The following is a 20,550-nucleotide window of genomic DNA, read 5'->3' on the forward strand; positions in this document are numbered from 1 at the left end:
GGCCCGGGCATCATCATGCCGAATACTGCAGGGAGCCGGCCCCCGGGCACGCCTCCCCCGGCCCCCTCCACCCCTCCACCCCGCCACCCCAGAGGAAGGGCAGCGAGGAAGCGTGAAGAGCGGGTCTCCAGCGCTTGGATCCTCCACAGCGCCTCCAGAGGGAGCTCCCGCTCGGCCGGACTAGAACCCAGGGCTGTCGGAATAACGCGAGCGTTTCTAGGGAGGCGGCCTGGAGCGTCCCTGTCAAACCCAGCAGGACAAGGATGCAGGCCGCGCGCGCTCCGCTGGGGACGGAAACTGCCTCCCAGGAAGCAGCGAGACAGTGATGCTCGAGAAGCTTTAACACGGCTCCTACGGGGCCCAGAGATGGCTCAAAGGGCCGCACACGTGCTCCCAAGTGTCCACCCTGACCCTGGTGCCACATGGTCGCCTGAGCAATCTCCAAGCACAGATCTAGGTGCAGCCCCCAAATACCGGAGGGATGGACCCTCCTTCCAAAATAAGGTCCATGTAACAGTTAGGATGACTTAGACGCATGTGAACCCAGTTTAAATCCCGATACTGACCAAAAAAAAAAAAAATTGCTGGGTGGAGGGGCTGGTCCACACCCAGTGGTGCTGAGGCTGCTCCTGGGTTTCTGCTTGGTGCTTGGTCTCTGCCACGTCCCGGGGGCAGCGTAGTGCCAGGCACTGAGCTGGGGCTGACCATACGCAAGGCAAGACCCTTAATCCTTGTATACTCTCTGTTGACCACACACACAGAGTGCCCAGGATGTGACTCAGTGGCAGTACGTTCATTTGTTATACATGTGAGGCCCTGGGTTCAATCCTGGGCAACACACAACTGATATGGGCTGTGTTAAGACACACAAAAGGCTGTAACGGGGCTGGGCCTGGTCCTCAGCACTGCTAGGTGCAGCCCTGGCGCCTCCAGTACAATCAGGCCTGATCACTAAACCGTCACCTCCCCCATCCCCAAAAACTGGTCAGGGAGTAGCCAGACTACCTTTGGGGAGGGTCCCATTCCCCAAAAAATATTTCTTAAAAACTGAACTTGGTGGGGCTGGAGCAATAGCACAGTGGGGAGGGCGTTTGCCTTGCACGTGGCCGACCCAGGTTCGATTCCCAGCATCCCATATGGTCCCCCAGCACCGCCAGGAGTAATTCCTGAGTCTATGAGCCAGGAGTAACCCCTGTGCATCGCCAGGTATGACCCAAAAAGCAAAAAACAAACAAACAAAAAAACAAAATAACACAACTGAAGTTGGTGCCAGAGCGATTAGGGTGTTTGCCTTGCACCCTGCCAACCCGGGATGGGCCTCTGGCATCCCATATGAGGGTCAGAGTTGATGGTGCCCCCGCACCACCAGAAATCTACCTTAAATGCGGAGGCAAGAGTAACCATTGAGTATCACCAGGTATGGCCCCAAAACACAAGTCAAAAGCCCTTTTGAACCCACTCAGAAGACGAGCTGGGGAAATCAATCAGAAAAGAACTCCTACGAGCAGTTTCCCAGTGCTGGAGGCTAGAGTAAGTAAAGCATTCGGAAATGGGGACCCACGTCGGAGAGTCCACTGGACTCTCATTCTTCACCCATGGACACAAGTACAGAGGCTGGAAACGACTGGCCCGCCTCGGGGATAACTGCCGTCTGTGGATCCGCCCAGCTGCTGCTGGCTCTGGCGGTGTGAAGGTTGGAGATTGCTCCTCCAGTCCATGGAAGTTTAAGGTGCTTTATTTATATTTTGGGGGGGCACCCAGCAGGTCTAACACCTGACTCTGGGCTCACGGATCACTCCCGGTCTTGCTCCAAGTGCCTGGGCTGAATCCAGGGCGGCTGTGTGCCAGGCCTTACCCACTGAAAGGCACTATCCCTCTGGCCCCACAAAGTATTTTAAAATTACACAGCAACTTGCTCACGACCTGACACGGAGCGGGGACAAGGCACACACCTGGAGAGCAAGATGACGACAGAGGGAATTTAGAGTAATGTCTGCAAAGATGAACGGGTTCTGCTACTTTCCCAGAATCTGTGGCGTCAGGGACTTGCTCCGTGTCCCCCCTGTCCCCACAGCTGCCAACGAGGGGCTGAGAGGGCAGAAGGCCGGCTGGTCGCTGACACCCGCCCAGCCATGTCCTGTGCCCCCTGACCCCAAGGCCTCTGTCCGTCCGGATGTACCAACGCACACGGCAAAGAACACGTGATTTATTAAAGACAATTTGTCTAGACAGCATTGATTCCAGAAACAGAACATGGGGGCGGGAGAAAGCAAATGAAATGTTGGAGCCTCTGGAGGGCGTGCAGGGGGGACCCCAGGGCGACCCTGTCCTCCGGCGCCGCCCCTGAGCCGTCTAACCCAGGCATGGTCCCGGCGCTGCCGACCCCCACCCCAAGGTGAACGCAGGTCGGCACGAGGCAAGCGCGATGCGGGGATTCAAGTAGTATGGCCCCAAAAACGGAAGTGGGGAGGCAGGCGAGAGGGAATGCAGCAGGGGTCTGGGCAGTGTCTGCTGGGGTCCAGGCGGGACGGGACCACCAGCTGACAAGTTCTGGGCTAAGGGGGGGCCTGGCCGGGTACCAGGCCGTGCTGCAGGCACCGGGGAGGGTCCGCGCCGTCCCCCTGCCACTCAGGCCAAGCAAGATGCCCCACCCATCCCCACAGCACCAGCAAGACCTCGACGGTCCCTGAGGCAGGACACAGGAAGGTGAAGAATGGGGGGCCCGCAGGCAGCAGGGATAATCATTTCTCCTTCCGGGGACCCCGACCCACCCTCAGCCTCACGGCTGGCAGGGGCCAACCTGCCAATAAATAACCGGAAATAGAAATAAATAGGGAAGACGTCCCAAATACTGTGTCGGGAGAGACGGCGGTACCGAGGCAGGTACATGAGGCCCCAGCAGCACCAGCGGGGGCAGAGGGCGTCCTGGCGGCGGTCGGCCTCGGACATCCGACCAGAACACGGCACGCCCGCCTCGGCCCGCTCGCAGCGCACCCCCTGGCCCGGCAGGGACCAGCCAGGAGCCAGCGTCTCCTGCTGCCTCCGGGGACACACGCGCCCCAGGCCCAGCCCAGGCTGGCGCCCTGAGCACTGCCCGCACGGAACACCCCACACACACATACACCCCATGCTGGGGTGAGACCGAGCCCCCCACACACACTCAGCCCTCGCCCTTCCGTGCCCCCCCCCATCCCGGGCACAGAGGAGAAGAGGCACCAGGCCCGGGAGCGCCTGGGTCCCCACGCGGGTGGCAGGAGCTGGGCCAGGGTGGAGAATGCTGGGGGCCGGGGGCCGGGCCGGAGTCCTCCCGGAGTCGGGGGTCACGGAGCAGGAGGGGCGAGGAGGCTGGGGATAAGGCACCCCAAGAGAGCCGGCAGAGCACACAGAGACGGCCACGGTCACACGCCGGGAGGAAGAAGGGGTGACGGGGACAGAGACGGAGAGACCTGGTGGGTCGGAGAGTCGCCCCCCAACGCACGTCCACACATGCACACCCCCCACGCACCCAGGCACCCACACACGCTCTGGGGAGAGGTGCCAGCTTCCCCCCGCCGCCTCGCTCCTCTCTGCGGCCCCCTCCCCAGCAGGAGGGCGAGGGCAGGACGGAGACAGGGGGGGCCCCGCCTGCCGGAGCAGCACCCCTGCAGCCAGGCGGGGCAAGGAGAGCCGGCTGGGCCCGGGACGGCCCCTGGCCCCGAGGAGCCGGCACTGCAGCTTCGTGGGTTGTGGGCCCAGCCCGGGGCCCGGGGGCGGCGGCTTCTCTCCCAGACCTGGGTCGCTCGCCCCCCGCTACTTCATGTCTTGGAGCTCCTTGGCCTTCTGCAGGATGCGGCAGACGTCAGCGATGGGGTAGTCCTGCCGGGGCAGAGCCGGGACAGCGCCCAGTGAGCCCCTTCGCCCCTCCGGCCCTGCCACTGGCCCCTGGTGGGGGACAGGTGACCAACTAGCCCCAGGCCCAAAGCCCAGGCCCAAACCCCCAGCACAGCAAAAAATTCCACTGCAGGGGCCAGATAGTCCAGTGAGTAGGGGGTTTGCCTTGCACATGGCCGACCCGGGTTCGAGTCCCAGCATCCCATATGATCCCCCAAGCACCGCCTGGACTAATTCCCCAGTGCAAAGCCAGGAGTGACCCCTGTGCATCGCTGGGTGTGACCAAAAAGGCAAAAAAAAAAAAAAAACCCACTGCAAACCCCCTCCCCATCCATGGCTCTCAGCCCCCCCGTGGGCCGGGCCTTGCTGGGCCACGCCCCTGCCCTCTGGCCAGCCAACCCCTTGGCTCCATGTTGCAACCCAGGCCTGCGGTGGGGCCCTGGCCAGCAGTGAGTCCCCGGGTCCCCTTGACAGCCTGAGGAAAGGGTGACAGTCGCTGGGCCACGGACAGCCTCGGCCGGGCCGGCCCCAGGACGCCTCAGGCCCTTACCTGCAGCAGCCGCATGTTGACGGTGAAATCTCCCTCCAGCAGCTGCTCCCGGATCAGGCTGAGGGACGAGCAGGAGACGCTGGGACCAGGCGCCGCGGGCAGGGCACACCCCACCCCGCCATCCCCCTCCGAGGCTCCGCCCCCCGCAGCCCTGCCCGCAGTGCTCACATGAGCATGGCACAGCAGACCAGGAGCAGGAAGTCGAAGCGGCTGTCGTCGGCGAAGAGGGAGTCCCAGATGCGGATGACGTCGGGGAGCAGGAACTCCTGGGACAGCAGCAGCGTCAGCCAGCGGAAGGCGAAGAACTGGGGCTTGATGTTCTGCTCCTGCTGCGGAGAGGGCGCGAGCGTGTTGGCCGGGCGGCCGCGAGCACCAGCGCCGGAGCCTGGCGAGGAGGGACCCTGAGCCGGGGGTGAGGGCCCTGCCCCCCGCAGGGCAGAGCACAGTACTAAGGTGATCCTGCGGGGGGTGAGCGTGAGGAGCGCGCAGAGGCGGTGTCCCCCCGGCACCCCGCGGCCCCCCACCCTGGCTGAGACCCAGGTAAGGAAAACCGACCCACAAGCATTCGGCACAAGGCAGAGCCGACCCCTGGCCCCTGCACAGAGGCAGGAACGGCTCTCCCGGCCGGCTGCCCTTGTCCCCGGCGGGTCCCGAACACGGTCTAGGACATCCACAGGGCACGCGCGTATGCCAGGAGACATGAGTGAGTCCCAGTGTTGAAACCCAGGGTTCGAGTGGCAACAACGGAAGTCCCCTACTTGTTTTGTTTTCACAGGGCCCACACGTGGGGCTGCCTAGAGGGGATGGAATCTGGGGCCTCCAGGCGGGGCGCGTGCTCCACAGCCCAGGCCCCCCTGCCGGGCCACAAAGCCCCCTAGGGAAAAGACGAAACACATCTGGCACACGGTCCAGCGAGCAGGGTCCTAGTCTCGCCCACAGCAGGTCCTGGCTGGATCCCCAACACCCCTTATCGTCCCTTGAGTCCCTCCAGGAGTGATCCCTGAGCACAGAGCCAGGAGTACTCCTGAGAACTGCAGTGGCCCAGTAATAAAAGTAGGTCAACAACAAAAACAATAGAAAAAGTTAAAGACCTTCTATTCTTTTTTTTTCTCCCACTTTTTGGGTCACACCTGGCAATGCATAGTGGTTACTTCTGGCTCTGCACTCAGGAATTCCCCCTGGCGGTGCTCGGGGGACCCTATGGGATGCTGGGAATCAAACCCGGGTCGGCCACGTGCAAGGCAAACGCCCTACCTGCTGTGCTATTGCTCCAGCCCCAAGGCCTTCTGTTCTTTAATTAGTGAATAAATGTATCATTCAAACTACGCAAGCGTGGGGCCGGAGCGAGAACACAGCGGTTAGGGCACTTTCCTTGCACAGGGCCACTGGCACCCCTTGTGGTCCCCCAGCCCAGCAGGAAATCTCTGACCACAGAAGTAAGCGTAAGCCCTGGGCACTGCTAGGTACAGTCCCAAACCCGGAAAATGTATGGATTATTTTCCTGTGCACAAACTTAATTTTTGGGGACCACACCTGACAGTGCTCAGGGCTCACTTACTCCTGGCTCTGTGCTCAGGGATCACTCTGAGTGGGCCTCAGGACCTTGGCAGGGCCATCGGGGAGTGCCAGAGACGAGCCCAGGTGAGCCGGGTGTGAGGCACACGCCCTCCCCGCTGGGTCTCTCCGGTCCCACACGAGTGTCAAAGTTTGTCCACTTTTCAGTGCACTGCTCCCTGACATCGGCATGGAGCGTCATTCCAGTCATTCAAAAACGATCTGAAAGGCGTTCCTGCTCCTCGCGGGGCCGCCGGGCGCTCACCAGCCGCAGGTAGAGCTCCACGTCCCGCTCCTTCAGCGTGGAGTAGACCTTCTCCATCCTGTAGGTGATGCCGCACTGCGAGTCGTCCAGGCTCTTGATGAAGTTGTCCCGGATCTCGGCCATGAGGTTGGTGAAGCAGAAGAAGGTGTCGGCCTCCGCGTGCTCTGCAAGAGGCGGGCGAGGCCTCCTCGGCAAAGGCCCCCCGGCACCCCCCACTTCCCCTCGCCCCGGCTCTCCCTCCGTGCCATCCCCCTCACTCGGCCTCACCCCCGCACAGCCCGTGATCTGGGGGGAGGATTCCCGCATCACAGCCCGATTCCCGCCTCTCGCGCTGACGGCGCTGAGGGCGTCTCCCGCCTCGACCAGGGGTGCAGTGAGTCACAAGTCTCGGGGCCCGGGAGGTGCCCCAGAGTCAGCGCTGCTGCGGGAGGCCGGGGTTCTAGCCCCAGGACCGCAGGGACCCCGAGAGTCACCAGGGGTGGCCCCCGAACACCCAACAAACAAATGACTGAGAGAGCGTCGAGTCAACATCCGGGGCTGGAGCAATAGCACAGTGGGGAGGGTGCCTGCCTTGCACGCGGCCAACCCGGGTTCGACTCCCAGCATCCCAAATGGTCCCCGAAGCACCCCCAGGACTAATTCCTGAGTGCAGAGCCAGGAGTGACCCAAAAAGAAAAAAAAAAGGGGGGGCTGGAGCAATAGCATAGCGGGTAGGGCGTTTGCCTTGCACACGGCCGACCCGGGTTCTAATCCCAGCATCCCATATGGTCCCCTGAGCACCGCCAGGGGTAATTCCTGAGTGAAGAGCCAGGAGTAACCCTGTGCATCGCCGGGTGTGACCCAAAAAGCAAAAAAAAAAAAAAAGAAAAAGAAAAAAAAAAAAAGAGTCAACATTCTAGAGCCTTCCGGCCAGGAAGGCACTGGGAGGAGACCCAGACATCCCCTGGCCCAACGGGGACCAGGATCAGCTCGCAGGGCCTGCCAGCCTCCAGCAGCCGCTTTACTGTGTTTCATTTTGGAGTCACACGGGCGGTTCTCGGGCCGACTCCTGTGGCTCCTGGTGGAGCTCAGGGACCCCATCAGGTACTGGGGACGGAACCCGGGCAGCTGCGGGCAGGCAAACGCCGCCCCGCTGTCCTCTCCCGCGGGCCCCCGCACAGCCTCGGGGCCCGCTTCTCCCGGCGTACCCTTCCACTCGCTGTTGGGGTCGGTGGCGAAGGTGTAGTAGAGGGGCCCGACGATCTCGTTCATGCCCTGCACGTAGGCGATGCCGGGGTTGAGCTTGGCGTAGATGAACAGGATGCGCTCCACCACCTCCCAGTGGGCCTCAGAGCCGGCGGGCAGCACGGCGTACTCGCTCAGGGAGGCGGGCGCGGCCGTCCGGTGCGGGGAGCTCATCTGCGGGCCAGAGGAGGCACCATGAGGAGACGTTCCCCCCGCCCCCCCAAGAATGGGCTTCTGCTCAGAGGGGCCGTCACGCAGGCAACTCGGAGAGAGAGCACTGGCCACCCACACTGGCAGGAAGGAGCCCAGAACCAGGAAGACAGCTGGATGGGGGGGGAGGGAGGCCAGAGCAGCACTGGCCTGAGGGCAGGGATCCTGGTCAAGAAGAGGCACAAGGGGGCCCGGAGCGATAGCACAGCGGGTAGGGCGTTTGCCTTGCACGCGGCCGACCTGGGTTCGATCCCCGGCATCCCATATGGTCCCCCGAGCACTACCAGGAGTAATTCCTGAGTGCAGAGCCAGGAGTAACCCCTGAGCATCGCTGGGTGTGACCCAAAAAGCAAAAAAAGAAAAAAAAAAAGAGGCACAAGGGGCCGGAGCCACAGCACAGCGGGGAGGGCATCTGCCTCAAATGCACCTGACCCGGGTTCGATCCCCGGCATCACTCAGGGTCCCCTGAGCACCTCCAGGAGCGATTCCTAAGTGCAGAGTCAGGAGTAACCCCTGAGTATCGCTGGGGTGACCAAAAAAATAAAAAAGGGCAGGGGGGCCAAAGAAACTTTCTGGACAATGGAAAAAGTAAAGTCTGAGTCTCAGACTTCCTGGTACTGGCATGAGGTCTGGGTGGCTTTTTACCCACTGGAGGGGGCGGTATAGATCCTGATTTTATTTTATTCTTGGGTGTGGGCCCGCACCTGAGGGTTCTCAGAGTCACTGCTGGCTCTGTGCTCAGGAATCACCCTGGAGGCAAATGCCTTCCCTGCTGTGCTATCTCTCAGGCCCACACTAAACCTTTGTTTGTGTTGTTTTAGGAGTCACACCTGGCAGCTCAGGGTTTACTCCTGGCTCTGCACTCAGGAATGATTCCCAGCGGTGCTTGGAGGACCCCATGGGTTGTCGGGGATTGAACCCGGACCTGCCAAGTGCAAGGCAAACGCCCCCCCACTGCGCTGTGGTTCCAGTCCCTGAGCTTTTTTTTTTACCACCACAACCCACACCCCGGGCCCACCACACTGAACATTTTCCTCCCCTTTTTCTTGGCTTTTTGGGTGACACCCAGCAATGTTCAGGGGTTACTCCTGGCTCTGCACTCAGGAGTTACTCCTGGCGGTGCTCAGGGGACCAGATGGGACGCTGGGGATTGACCCAGGCTGGTTATGTGCAAAAACCCTACCCGTCGCTGTACTATCACTCTCGTCCCACTTTCCCTTTTTATTTATTTTTCTGGTGGCACGGCAGGCAGTGCTCAGGGGTCATTCCTGATGATGCTCAGGACCATGAAATGCCAGGCATCGAACCCTGGCCCCCCACATGCAAAACATGCTCCAGACTGCTGAGAGTTCGCTCTGGTCCACAGCTGACTTTTTTTTTTTTTTTTTGGTTTTTGGGTCACACCCGACGATGCACAGGGGTTATTCCTGGCTCTTCACTCAGGAATTACCCCTGGCAGTGCTCAGGGGACCATATGGGATACTGGGATTAGAACCCGGGTCAGCCACGTGCAAGGCAAACACCCTACCCGCTGTGCTATTGTCCCAGCCCCCACAGCTGACTTTTTGAAAAATCTGGACAAGCAGCCTGTTTTTGACATATGAGAAGGTTTTTAAATATTGAAGCAGATGGATTAGAGTGACAGGACAGCAAGCAGGGCGTTTGCCCTGCACACAGCCGACACAGGTTCGATCCCCAGTATCCCATATAGGTTCCCTGAGCACGACAGGAGTGATTTCTGAGCACAGAGCCAGGAGCATCACTGGGTATGACCCAAAAAGCAAAAAAAAAAAAAAGGTTAAAAATTGAAGCAGAAGGTGCTGGAGCAATAGCACAGCAGGGAGGGCGCTTGCCGTGCATGTGCCCGACCTGGGTTCAATCTCCGGCACCCCATATGGTCCCCCAGCACTGCCAGATGTGATCCCTGAGCACAGAGTCAGGAGTAAGCCCTGAGCACCACTGAGTATGGCCCAAAAACAAAAACTTGAAGCCCAGGGGGCCAGAGCACAGTGGGTAGGACAGCGGGTGGGTGCCTGCCCTGCTCACAGCCAGCCTGACACCCCGTACAGGCCCCTGAGCAGCCAGGACTGAGCCCTGCGTGCAGAGCCAGGAGGACGCCCGGAGCACTGCAGGTGTGGCCCTACAAAGCAAAACGAAACAATTTACAGGGATGAAAGCAGCGCCCAGCGCATCACCAAGATCTGGATCGCAACCGGCTGGGACACCTGTCAGGAGCATCTGAGCTTCTGGGCCAGCGTCAGGGGTCACAGTGTCGCTGTGACGTGTGGAACGTTCATGGCCCCACAACCTTCTCTGAACACGCGACACAGAGCAGCACCGACACCCGCCGTGGGGAGTCCCGGGCTCGCCCGTCAGCGTTTCTGAACGGTTCCCCGTTTTCACGTGGAAAAGGGAAGGCACAGAGATGAGGGTCCTTGCCAGACGCTCAGGCCGGGGGCGGGTCGGTCCACTTTCCTGCTCACGTGTGGCTCCAGCCTCGATCCTCGGCACCACCCATAAAAATCCCCATCAAAAACATACCCCAGGGGCCAGAGGGAGAGGACAGCAGGTAGGCGCTTGCCTCTGGCCCACCCAAGTTTGATCCCCAGCATCCCATACGGTCCCCCGTGTACCGCCAGGAGTGCTCCCTGAGCAACACCCAGTGTGCCCCCCCACACACACCGCCAAAAAAAAAAACCACCCAGAAAGAGCTCCAGGGGTCTCTGTGTTTTGGTTTTTTTTTGCTTTCTGGGTCACACCCGGCGATGCACAGGGATAAGTTACTCCCAGCTCTGCACTCAGGAATTACTCCTGGCAGTGCTCGGGGGACCATATGGGATGCTGGGAATCGAACTGGTCAAGCGCAGGCAAGGCAAATGCCCTACCCACTGTGCTATTGTTCCAGCCCCAGAGGTCTCTGTGGGACTGAGGCTGCCCTAGATGATGGGCAGGGCAGGGGAGGGGGGCCCATGGACGAGGCCTGTGACCCCAGGGAGGAAAAGGCTGAGCCTAAGGGGGGGGGGTGCGGGTGCCACTCACATTGGTGACCCCACTCCGGTTCCGGGCCACCGTCTGGGACTTCAGCGTGGTCTGCTCCACACGCTTTCGAAGGGTCTCAAACTCGTTCTGGGGGTCCAGGATGAGGAGGCACGGGTACTCGGTGGGCCTCTGGAAGAAGGAGATGTCTGGGCACAGCCGTCTGCAGAGGAAGCAGGAGACAGGCTAGGCCTGGGGAGGCCTGGGGGTTCAGCCCCTCGGCACCCTGGGAAACTGGAACTGGTAATATTTCATTAGAAAAACAAAAGAATGCGGCCGAGGGGCTGGAGCGATAGCACAGCGGGGAGGGCGTTCGCCTTGCACGCGGCCGACCCGGGTTCAATTCCCAGCATCCCATATGGTCCCCCGAGCACTGCCAGGAGTGATTCCTGAGTGCAGAGCCAGGAGTAAACCCTGTGCATCGCTGGGTGTGACCCAGAAACAAAAAAAAAAAAAAAAAAAAAAAGAGAATGCGGCCGACCTGGGTTTGATCCCTGGCATCCTAGAGTCCCCCGAGCACCGCCAGGAATAATCGCAAGTGCAGTGCCAGGAGGAACCCCTGAGCGTCGCTGGGTGTGACCCAAAAAGACAAAGAGAGAGAGAGAGAGAGTGCAATGGGTAGAGTACTTCTTGCCTTGCACATGGCCAACCTAAGTGCACCCCACACAGTCCCACAGGGCCGCCAGGAGTGACCCCTAAGCACAGAGCAAGAGTGGGCCCCGAGTACCGCCAGGCTGGACCCGGCCCCAAGCATTTCCCTTCGGTGTATGTGCAGGCACCAGCATCAGCATCCACAGAAGATTGCAACAACCGGATTTCTCCTTGTGAGTGGCGTTCATACAAAGTAACTACTTCCTACAGTTGCAAATACGAATGGATCTCCTTCTTTACTGGCCCTGGCAAGCTACCGAGAGTATCCCGCCCGCCCGCCTGCATGGCAGAGCCTGGCAAGCTCCCCGTGGCGTATTCGATATGCCAAAACCAGTAACAAGTCTCACAATGGAGACGTTACTGGTGCCCACTCGAGCAAATCGATGAACAACGGGAAGACAGTGCTACAGTATGTGCAGGCATGCAAGCAAGAGCGCACAACCACCAGTCACTGCAACAACAAAGAGAAGGAAGGGGAGAAACAGCGAAGCAAGCTACGTCACAGTTCTACCTCAGAATGTGTCTAGGGCTGGGGAGAACGTCTCTGCGGCAGGGGAGAGTGAGGTGGGGGAGCGGGGAGGAGGCTGCGTCGTGTTGCAGCTGAAGGCACTGAGCACCTGCAGGCCACCACCACGACCAGGGGGCCGAGGCGCATCCAAGGACGGAGTTGCAGTGGGTGGGCGCAGTGTGAATGGAGCGCGCTCACACACACAGTGACTGATCCTCTGCATCAGTCACACAGAGATTCACCCTCCTGTCACACTCACACAGAGCGACCCACCCTCCTGTCACACCACACACACACACACACACTCAGAGTGATCCATCCTCTGGTCACACTCACTGAATGATCCATGTTCGTGTCACACTCACACTCAGTGACCCACCCTCCTGTCACACCCACGGCGTGACCCATCCTCCTGTCACACTCACACACAGAGCTTCCCATCCTGTCATACACACACAGAACACTCACAGAGACCTATTCTTCTGTCATGCAGTGACCCTCCTCCTGTCACACAGTGACCTATTATTGTCACACACACACTCACACACTCTGATCCATCTTCCTGTCACACACATACACACATGCACAGTGATCCGTCCTGTCACACTCAATAGTGATCCGTCCTCCTGTCACACTGAGAGATCCATTCTGTCACACACACACAGATCCATCCTCCTGTCACACACACAGAACAATCAAAGTCACCCATCTTCCTGTCACTCATACAGAGCAATTCATCCTCCTGCCACATTCATACAGAGTGACCCATCCTCTTGTCACATTAACAAAGTGATCCGTCCTCCTGTCACACACAGAGCAATCATCATCCTGTCACACTCTCACACACTCAGTGATTTATCTTCCTGTCACACAGAGAGATCATCCTGTCACACTCACACACACACACACACACACTCTCACACTCGGCGACCCATCACGCTCACACGCACCCTGGCTCGCCCATGCGCACATGCTGCCACAGGTCCAGGACTAGGGTCTGGCCAGGGTTCCGGCTTGGACACGGGGGTGGTGGCCGCCCCTAGTGGCGGAGAGCAAGGCCGTGTTTCCGAGGGGACTGTCTGGGACCAGGCTGGGCTGGCCATGGGCAAGGCAGGCCACGCAGGGGCCCCGGCAGCTCCTCACCAGCCCGGTCACTCGCACCCGTTTCCCGACACGTGGCCAGACGCCCGTGCACACGCCACAGGGCATTGTCTCAGCTCTGGGGGAGGGGTGTGTGCAGCTGGAAGGGCGGAGGAGGCCCCGACATGTCCCCAGCGGGCCTGGGAGCGGCCCTACTGCCCCCCCCAGAGCTCTGACCTGTCGCGACTGCCACATGCCCTTCCCCCGCCACCAGCAGAGGCTCCTCCACACGGGGACACTGAGGCAGGGGAGGGGAGGCCGGGCGGCGCCGAGTGCTCACCGGACGTCCTTGTCGATCTGCAGCAGCACCTCGTTGTCCTTGAAGTAGGTGTTCCACCGGCTGTCGGGGCTAGGGTTCAGGGGCTGCAGGGAAGCGCGCTGCTGGGGAGAGCCGGGAGGGACCCCCGAAGCCCCGACCCTCACCAGACGCCCCAGGCCTGCGGCCACCGGCAGGAACCAAGCTAGGAGAGCACATCAGCCGGCGCCCCCTGACCCCTGACCCCGGGAGCACGGTGCTGACCCTCACCCCCGACCCAAGCTGGGAGAGCACATCAGGCGGCGCCCCCTGACCCCGGGAGCATGGTGCTGACCCTCCACCCCCGACCCCCACACGGGGGCACCTGGAGGACCCCACCCCGCAGCCTCAGACGCTGCCGCTGACCCCCGGGTCCCGACTCACGTGGTCCTCAAAGGTCACGTCCTCCCGGGACCCCCCGAGGTTGGCCTTGGCGATGCCGGGCTGGATGATCATTTCCCGCAGGAACTGCGCGTACAGCTCCCTGGGGAGGGCGAGGGCTGGTCCCAGAGGCCCCGGCAGGCCCGCCCCAGCTCCACCCGCACCCCCTGCCTCCCGCCACCCCCTCTCCAGAGCTCTCACCGCTGCCTGGCCAGGACCGAGGCCCACGAGGCTCGCTCCGAGGGGAGGTAGTTCAAGAGAATCTGCACGTGGGGAGGGGGGCAGGGCTCAGGCCGTGCCCGGGAGCCGGGACCGAGCAGGTGACTGCCCCGAGGGAACGGGGGCTCGGCACGGCACCCACCCTGGGAGCTCAGAGCAGGCGCACAGGAGGGGGCGAGCTCCCTTCACAGTGCCCCTCGCCAAGCGGGCCGAGGACCCGGGCCCCAGGGGCCAGAGGCCAGGCCAGGGTTACTGCCCCCAGGGTCCCAAGGGGCCTGTCGGGGGTTGCAAGCAGGGCCAACCCGGCGTGCCCACGGGCAGGGAGAGGGCGCGCAGGACGGGGGCGGGAGGGCCATGCAGGAGGGGGTCCCCGCCCAGGCACACCCACCTTCCAGCAGAGGCAGCGCAGTCCGCCCTCACAGGGGATGCCTGTGGACACAGCAGGAGCGGTCACCCAGGCTAGCGGCTCTCCCAGAGAGGCCCTGGACAGGGGCTAGTCCCGCCCGTCCCCTCTCCCCTGAGTCTGGAGCAGCCTCAGTCTGCGATGTCCCGGGCCACACCCAGAACCTCCCCTGGGGAGCCACGCCCTGCACGTGCCTAGATGAAACCAGGGGCTCCCCTCGCCGGCTCCACTCCCTAGCCCTGTGCCCTCCAGGGCACTCTGGGATGACGCTTTCTGGAGCTGGAAGTTTGGCTCCAGGACAGAGCGTTTGCCTGCTCAGGGTGCGGCCCTGGGTGCAGCCAAGAGTAATAATCGTTACAATAATAGCGCGCCTTGGGGCTGGAGTAATAGTACAGTAATAGTACAGCTCCCTCGCCTGCCTCCGGCCCGGGCTGGATCCCCCAAGCCTACCAGGAATGATCCCTGAGCACAGAGCCAGGAGCGAGCCTCGAGCACCGCCAGGTGCAGCCCCCAAACCAACAACAACAACAACAATAACGGGCGAGAGGGAGTGCTCACTGGGCTGCAGCATCCCCCAGGCCCGACGCCTGGCACCACCCGGGCTCCTGCATACCCCACCCCCCCCCCGCACCCCCGCACTGAGCGAGAAGCTGACCCTAAGCACTGCCCTTCGAGGGTGGGTCCATGCCACCAGTCAATGAGTGAACTGCGACTTCCTGCAGGCCTGACGTCCCACTCGCTGCAGGAACCGTGTAGTAACAGAGTTTCCTTAACATCTATTTTCCTAACATCCCGCCCGCACAGCACCCCGTGGCGTATTCCATATGCCAAGAACAGTAACCAGTCTCACAATGGAGACGTTACTGGTGCCCGCTCGAGCAAATCGACGAACAGCGGGAGGACAGCGAGACAGTGCGATGACCCCCCCCACTGCTGGGTGAGCCCCAAACAGGTAAGAAACGGCCGAGGGGGCGCTCAAGGACCAGAGCACCCTGTGCGGGAGGGAGCACTGGCTCACGCCCGCTCTGCTGTGTCCACAGCGCAGGGTCAGAAGCAGCCCCCCCTGCCCATTGCAAACCGTCCCCCCAAGACAGGAGAACTGAGCTGGTGTCACCCAGCACCCAGCCCGCCCAGAAGCCGCCCCTTGCGACCAGAGCGGGACCAGCTCCGTCTCTGGGCCCAACCCGGTCTCCACCGTCATCAGGAATGGGGGAAGAAAGTCTCTCGGCCCCCGTCGGGGTGCCGGCGTCCCTGGAGGGCGGCGCGATCAGATCTCAACTCTGCGGCCGCGGGACAGTCCAGCAGGTAAGGAACCACGTGCCTGACACGCGGCTGACCCAGCTCCAAGCCTGGCCACCACCTGCGGTGCCCCCCAGCCCCACCAGGAGTGAGCCCTGAGCACCACTGAGCACGGCAGCCAAACCAAACGAGCTGTGGCTGCCCGGGCCACCTCCTCCAGGCCTGGAACGCCACGAACCCCATGGCTCGGGGGCCAAAGCATCACATCCTGACGAGCAAGGCCAACTTCTAGGGCAACGGCCTCAGGAATCTCCTGGAGCTGTTACCATGGCAGCAGGTGTGTAAACCGGAGAGGAGAGGGCAGGATGCGCCCCCCCCCCACACACACACACACAGAGCAGGAACTGGCCCCTGGGTGAGGAGGACCATCCCTCCCAATTCCTTGCCCAGGCTCCAGCCCAGTGACCGGCAACAAGCCACCACAAGAAGACACCCAGCTAAGCCAAACCGCAGAGTTCCAGCTCCTCCAAGTCAACGGCCCAAGGCTGGTGTTTTTCTCACCGGCCAAAGTTCACTAGCACCTCCGCTGACTTTGACCTCCAGCCAGGAAAGGAGGCAGGAGCCACTCGGGGCTCCCCACACCGCTGACTCTGGAAACTTCCCCCGTTTTCTCCAGATACTCCCAGGAACTGGCTACGGCCCCGCCTGGGGCTGACTGTGGCAGCCCGTTTCTGGAAAGCCCCTCCGAACTCCAAGCAAGCGCTGGCACGTCCGTGCCCTGGGAAGGCCCCGGAACTGACCAGGTGTGGCCTCGACACCTCCCAGCCACGAGGTGCTCCAGAAGACCCCGGAACGGCTCTTACCACTAAAACTAAGTTCCCGAAGCTTCTCCAAGGCGATCGTGGGCTCGTTTAGGACATCCTGGAAATCTGCAATCCTAGGAAGGGAAGAGGGGGAAGCAAATGCAGCAACCTCGATCCCCCCCCACTGTCCATACACAAAGGACAAGGCCCCGCGGCCACGCTCACGGCTGCACCCTCACGCCCCAACGCTTCGAGCCTACTCCCGGGGCCCTTCAGTGCCCAAAGACGATGCCCAGCGGAGGAGCCCACGTCCTGTCCACAAGCAGCTTTGGGGAACTTGGACAGCTGCTTCCACTTCTCCTAGCCCGGGGCGGGAGATTCTTGCCCTGTTCCACGTCTCGGAGGGGCCCCCTGAAATTAAGACTCATCCTAAGGCCCTGCTGTGAGCTGGCATGCAGCGGCCACTTCCTGCTGGCGGGCCCCATCTGAACTCCGAGAACCCAGGACTGCTGGAGTAATTTGATCGGTGGACAACGGGCCGGTGGCACGGACATGCAGCTCTCTGGGCACACAAGTCCACAGCCATGAGGGGGCTTGGGGGGCCTGAGACAGCGAGATCTGGGAGAGAACTGAAGAATGAGGACAATTCTGACCCACTGCTTTGGGATCTGGCCCCGGGGAAAGAACCAACTGGAAAATCCAGCATTTCTAGAAAAAAAAAAAAAACTAACAACGGGGCCGGGCCCGTGCAGCATCTGGGGAGAGGAAGTCCCGGGCAGCGGCTCCAAAGCGGAGCACTGGGGCGGGAGCGGGAGGCACCGGGCCTCGGGGGGCCGCGGGGGCAGGCCGGGGGGGCCTCGTGGGGGCCCGGACGCGGGACCCCGCGAAGCCGAGGGCTAGGCAGCCGCGCCCCCATCGCGTCCCGTCGGGCGCCCCGCCAGGGAGGTCGCAGAGCGGCTCCCCGAGACCCTCTGCCCGGAGAGGCGGGGGTGGGGCCCCCGGTCCCCCGCGGAAGCGACGCCCCCTGCGCCGCGCAGCGCGGGCGGCCCGGGCCGCGGCGGACGCCCCTTACCGGCTCTTGTGCAGACTCGACATGGTGTTGACTTCCGGATCCCCCCGCCGCCGCCGCGCCCGCCGCCGCCGCCGCCGCCGCCCCCCAGGGACGCGGGGCGCTGGGCAAACGCCTCCGGACGGAAACGAAGTCGCGGGCGCGCACGTTCCGCGCCGCCCCGCCCCGCCCCGCCGAGGCCCCGCCCCGCCGAGGGCCCGCCCCTCCCACCCCTAGAAGGCTCCGCCTCTCCCGGCTCACCCGTCACCCCTGCAACCTGCGGACCCAGCGGGTGGCGGTGGCGTTGCAGAGACCCGCCCGCCGCACACACTCTGCCTCTCGGGGCTGTTCCCTGCAGCCCTGGACGTCCGTTTCCATGTGCCCAGTGCACCTGTCACCCGCTGCACAGACCTCAAGAGCAATCGAGAATTGCATCACCCTCTCCCCCCGCCCCGACGTGCTCGAGCCCCACCACAGCACAGCAGCCCCCAGCCACGCACCCCGGCCCCCCGGGATGCGCCTTCCATAGCAGCTGAACCCTCGGTGCCTATACGGGGACCGGGATGGAGCCGGGGCTGCGGTGCGGGGACAGTCTGACTGCTCCTGTCACTCTCACCCACGGTGAGCCTCCCTGGGCTCTCCAGGACCGTCTCCCGGGCCCGTTAGAACCTCACTGCCCTCGGCAGTAAGGAATAGTGACATAGTGACGGTGCGTGAGTGTGTGCGTGAATGTGAGCGTGGCTCCTGCCCCCGTCCTCTCGCACAGCCCGGATGTCACCCCAGCTCTCCTGGGTCCCCCTTCCGGGGTACCTTCCTCCAGGCCTGTGTGTGTGTGGAGCGCCGGGCTCAGGGCTCACTCCTGTGGGGCTCAGAGGGCCGTATGGGGTGCCAGGAAGAACAGGCCAGCTTCGCGCCTTACCCACTGTACCATCTCACCCACAGGCCTTTGTCTAAGGACACAGAGAAGAAAAGACAAGATTTCAGGAGCCTCCCAGGAAAGCCTTGGCAGCTTCACCTCATTTCTCTATGCGAATATGCGCCTAAGGGTGCAATTGACTTGTTCATTTTTGTTGGGTTGCTTTTATGATTTGGTTTGTTTTGGTTCAGGCCATACCCAGCAGTGCCCAGGGGTTATTATCCTGGGTATATACTCAGGAACTTCTCCTGACAGTGCTCAGGGACCCTATGGGATGCCGGAGATCAAACCCCAGACAGCCCCTCGCGATGCAAATACCCTTCCTGCTATTGCTCCAGCTCTCGTAATTTTTTTTTTTTATTTCACCACAGATCAGTGAAAATATCCAGGAGGGCTGCATATTTCAAAGGGCTTATTCCCGGGGGGTGAGCTAGATCCCAGACACCTGAGCACTGGCGGGAGCAACCGCTAAGGGTAGCCCGAAGTTCCGAGTGACTTCCTGTGACCTCCCCCCGCCAGCTCCCAGGCCCTTCAGTTAGGCCTTTCCTGCAATGGACGGTCACGGGAAGAGCGGGTCCCTCTCTCCACTCCCAAGCTCCCTCCAGTCTCTCTCTCTCCTTCCTCCTTTCCTTCCTTTTCTTTTTTCCTTTTCTTTCTTAGACGCCCCCCTGGCTGCATTCAATGCTTGCTCCTGCTCTAGGCTCAGGGAGAGTGCTCAGGGGACCACACGGGGTGCCGGGGATTGAACTCAGTACACGCTGTCCGGCAGCTTTCTTTGTCGGGGTGCTTCCCACAGGCCACGCTCAGTGATACCTGCTGATACCCATCTGGGCTGGCTCTTCAGAGTAAGGGCCGAAGGACGAGGTGCTGCCCTGGCCAGGCTGTGGTGCTAAGGCCCCAGTTCCAACCTCAGTGCTAGGAAGCACCAGAGCCACAAGCCAATGCGGTTTGGGGGCCTCCAGGCTGGAGATCAAACCCCAGACAGCCCCTCGCGATGCAAATACCCTTCCTGCTATTGCTCCAGCTCTCGTAATTTTTTTTTTTATTTCACCACAGATCGGTGAAAATATCCAGGAGGGCTGCATATTTCAAAGGGCTTATTCCCGGGGGGTGAGCTAGATCCCAGACACCTGCAGTGCTCGGGGGCCATGTTCCATGTGGTATCAAGGGTCAGGGATCAGATCTGGGTCTGGAACTTACTATACAAGTGCTCTAAGCTCTATAATATCTCCTGGCCGGCCTCCTTTCTTCCTTCCTCCCTTTCTTCCTCCCACCCTCCCTTCTCTCTCTTCCTCCCTCCTTCCTTCTTTCCCTCCCTCCTTTCTTCCTTCTCTTTTTCCTTCCATCTATTCCTTCCCTCCTTCCTTCCTTCTCTATCTTCTCTTTCTTTCCTTTGCCTGTTCTTCTGTGCTTCTCTCCTCTCTTCTCTCTTTCCCAGGGCCTTGCATGTTCCAAAACTCTCTGCCTGACGCCCATTCGAGCCTTTCTGCACAGTTTCTGCACATTCTCTCCAGACACAGTGCTAAAAGTTTCTGAAGAACAGAAGACTAAATTCCTTTTTAGGAAATATAAGCAATAAATACATGCTGACTTCATCAGACAATTTAAAAGAAATGTTTCTGGAAGCTGGAGCAATAGCACGGCGGGGAGGGCGTTTGCCTTGCATGCGGCCGACCCGGGTTCGAGTCTCAGCATCCCCGAGCACCGCCAGGAGTAATTCCTGAGTGCATGAGCCAGGAGTAACCCCTGCGCATTGCCGGGTGTGAACCAAAAAGAAAAAAAAAAAAGAGGAATGTTTCTCCATCGAAAAAGGGAGAGGGCCGAAAGAATAACACAAAGGGTTCGAGCACATACTTTGTTTGCAGGGGCCCAGGGTCAACTCCCAGCATCAAATGGTCTCCAAAGGTCTCCAAACACCTCTGACAGCGATCCATAATTTTTTTTTTTTTTTTTTGGTTCTTGGGTCACACCCGGCAATGCACAGGGCTCACTCCTCGCTCATGCACTCAGGAATTACTCCCGGCAGTGCTAAGGGGACCATATGGGATGTGGGAATCGAACCCAGGTGGGCCACGTGCAAGGCAAACGCCCTACCCGCTGTGCTATCTCTCCAACCCCAAATTTTTCTTACTACAAAAAACAGAAGGGAAGTCCCAAGGTGGTAATTCAGCTTGTAGAGCATTCGCCTTGCATGTAGTAGGCCTGGGTTCAATCCCTGGCACTGCATACGGCCCCCTG

General features: G+C 61.0%; 1 protein-coding gene across 2 annotated transcripts; it reads right to left on the bottom strand.

The window, feature by feature from the left end:
- Positions 1-2,190: 2,190 nt before the first annotated feature.
- TBC1D13 (TBC1 domain family member 13) lies at positions 2,191-17,570 on the bottom strand. 2 transcript variants are annotated; one of them, XM_055119895.1, is made up of 12 exons: positions 17,421-17,570; positions 16,409-16,482; positions 14,292-14,332; positions 13,886-13,947; positions 13,688-13,787; positions 13,289-13,371; positions 10,713-10,872; positions 7,427-7,637; positions 6,240-6,403; positions 4,589-4,746; positions 4,421-4,478; positions 2,191-3,855 (listed from the first exon to the last, which is right to left on the bottom strand). In XM_055119895.1, exons 1-12 carry the CDS (start codon positions 17,441-17,443, stop codon positions 3,790-3,792), a joined length of 1,200 nt encoding a protein of 399 aa, XP_054975870.1. In that variant the 5' UTR covers positions 17,444-17,570; the 3' UTR covers positions 2,191-3,789. The 2 variants fall into 2 exon arrangements, with proteins under 2 accessions (XP_054975870.1, XP_054975859.1); XM_055119884.1 differs by having other exon boundaries at positions 4,589-4,749; positions 17,421-17,568.
- Positions 17,571-20,550: the final 2,980 nt, after the last annotated feature.

Source organism: Sorex araneus, chromosome 1, assembly GCF_027595985.1.
Source record: "Sorex araneus isolate mSorAra2 chromosome 1, mSorAra2.pri, whole genome shotgun sequence".
Classification (NCBI taxonomy): Eukaryota; Metazoa; Chordata; class Mammalia; order Eulipotyphla; family Soricidae; genus Sorex; species Sorex araneus.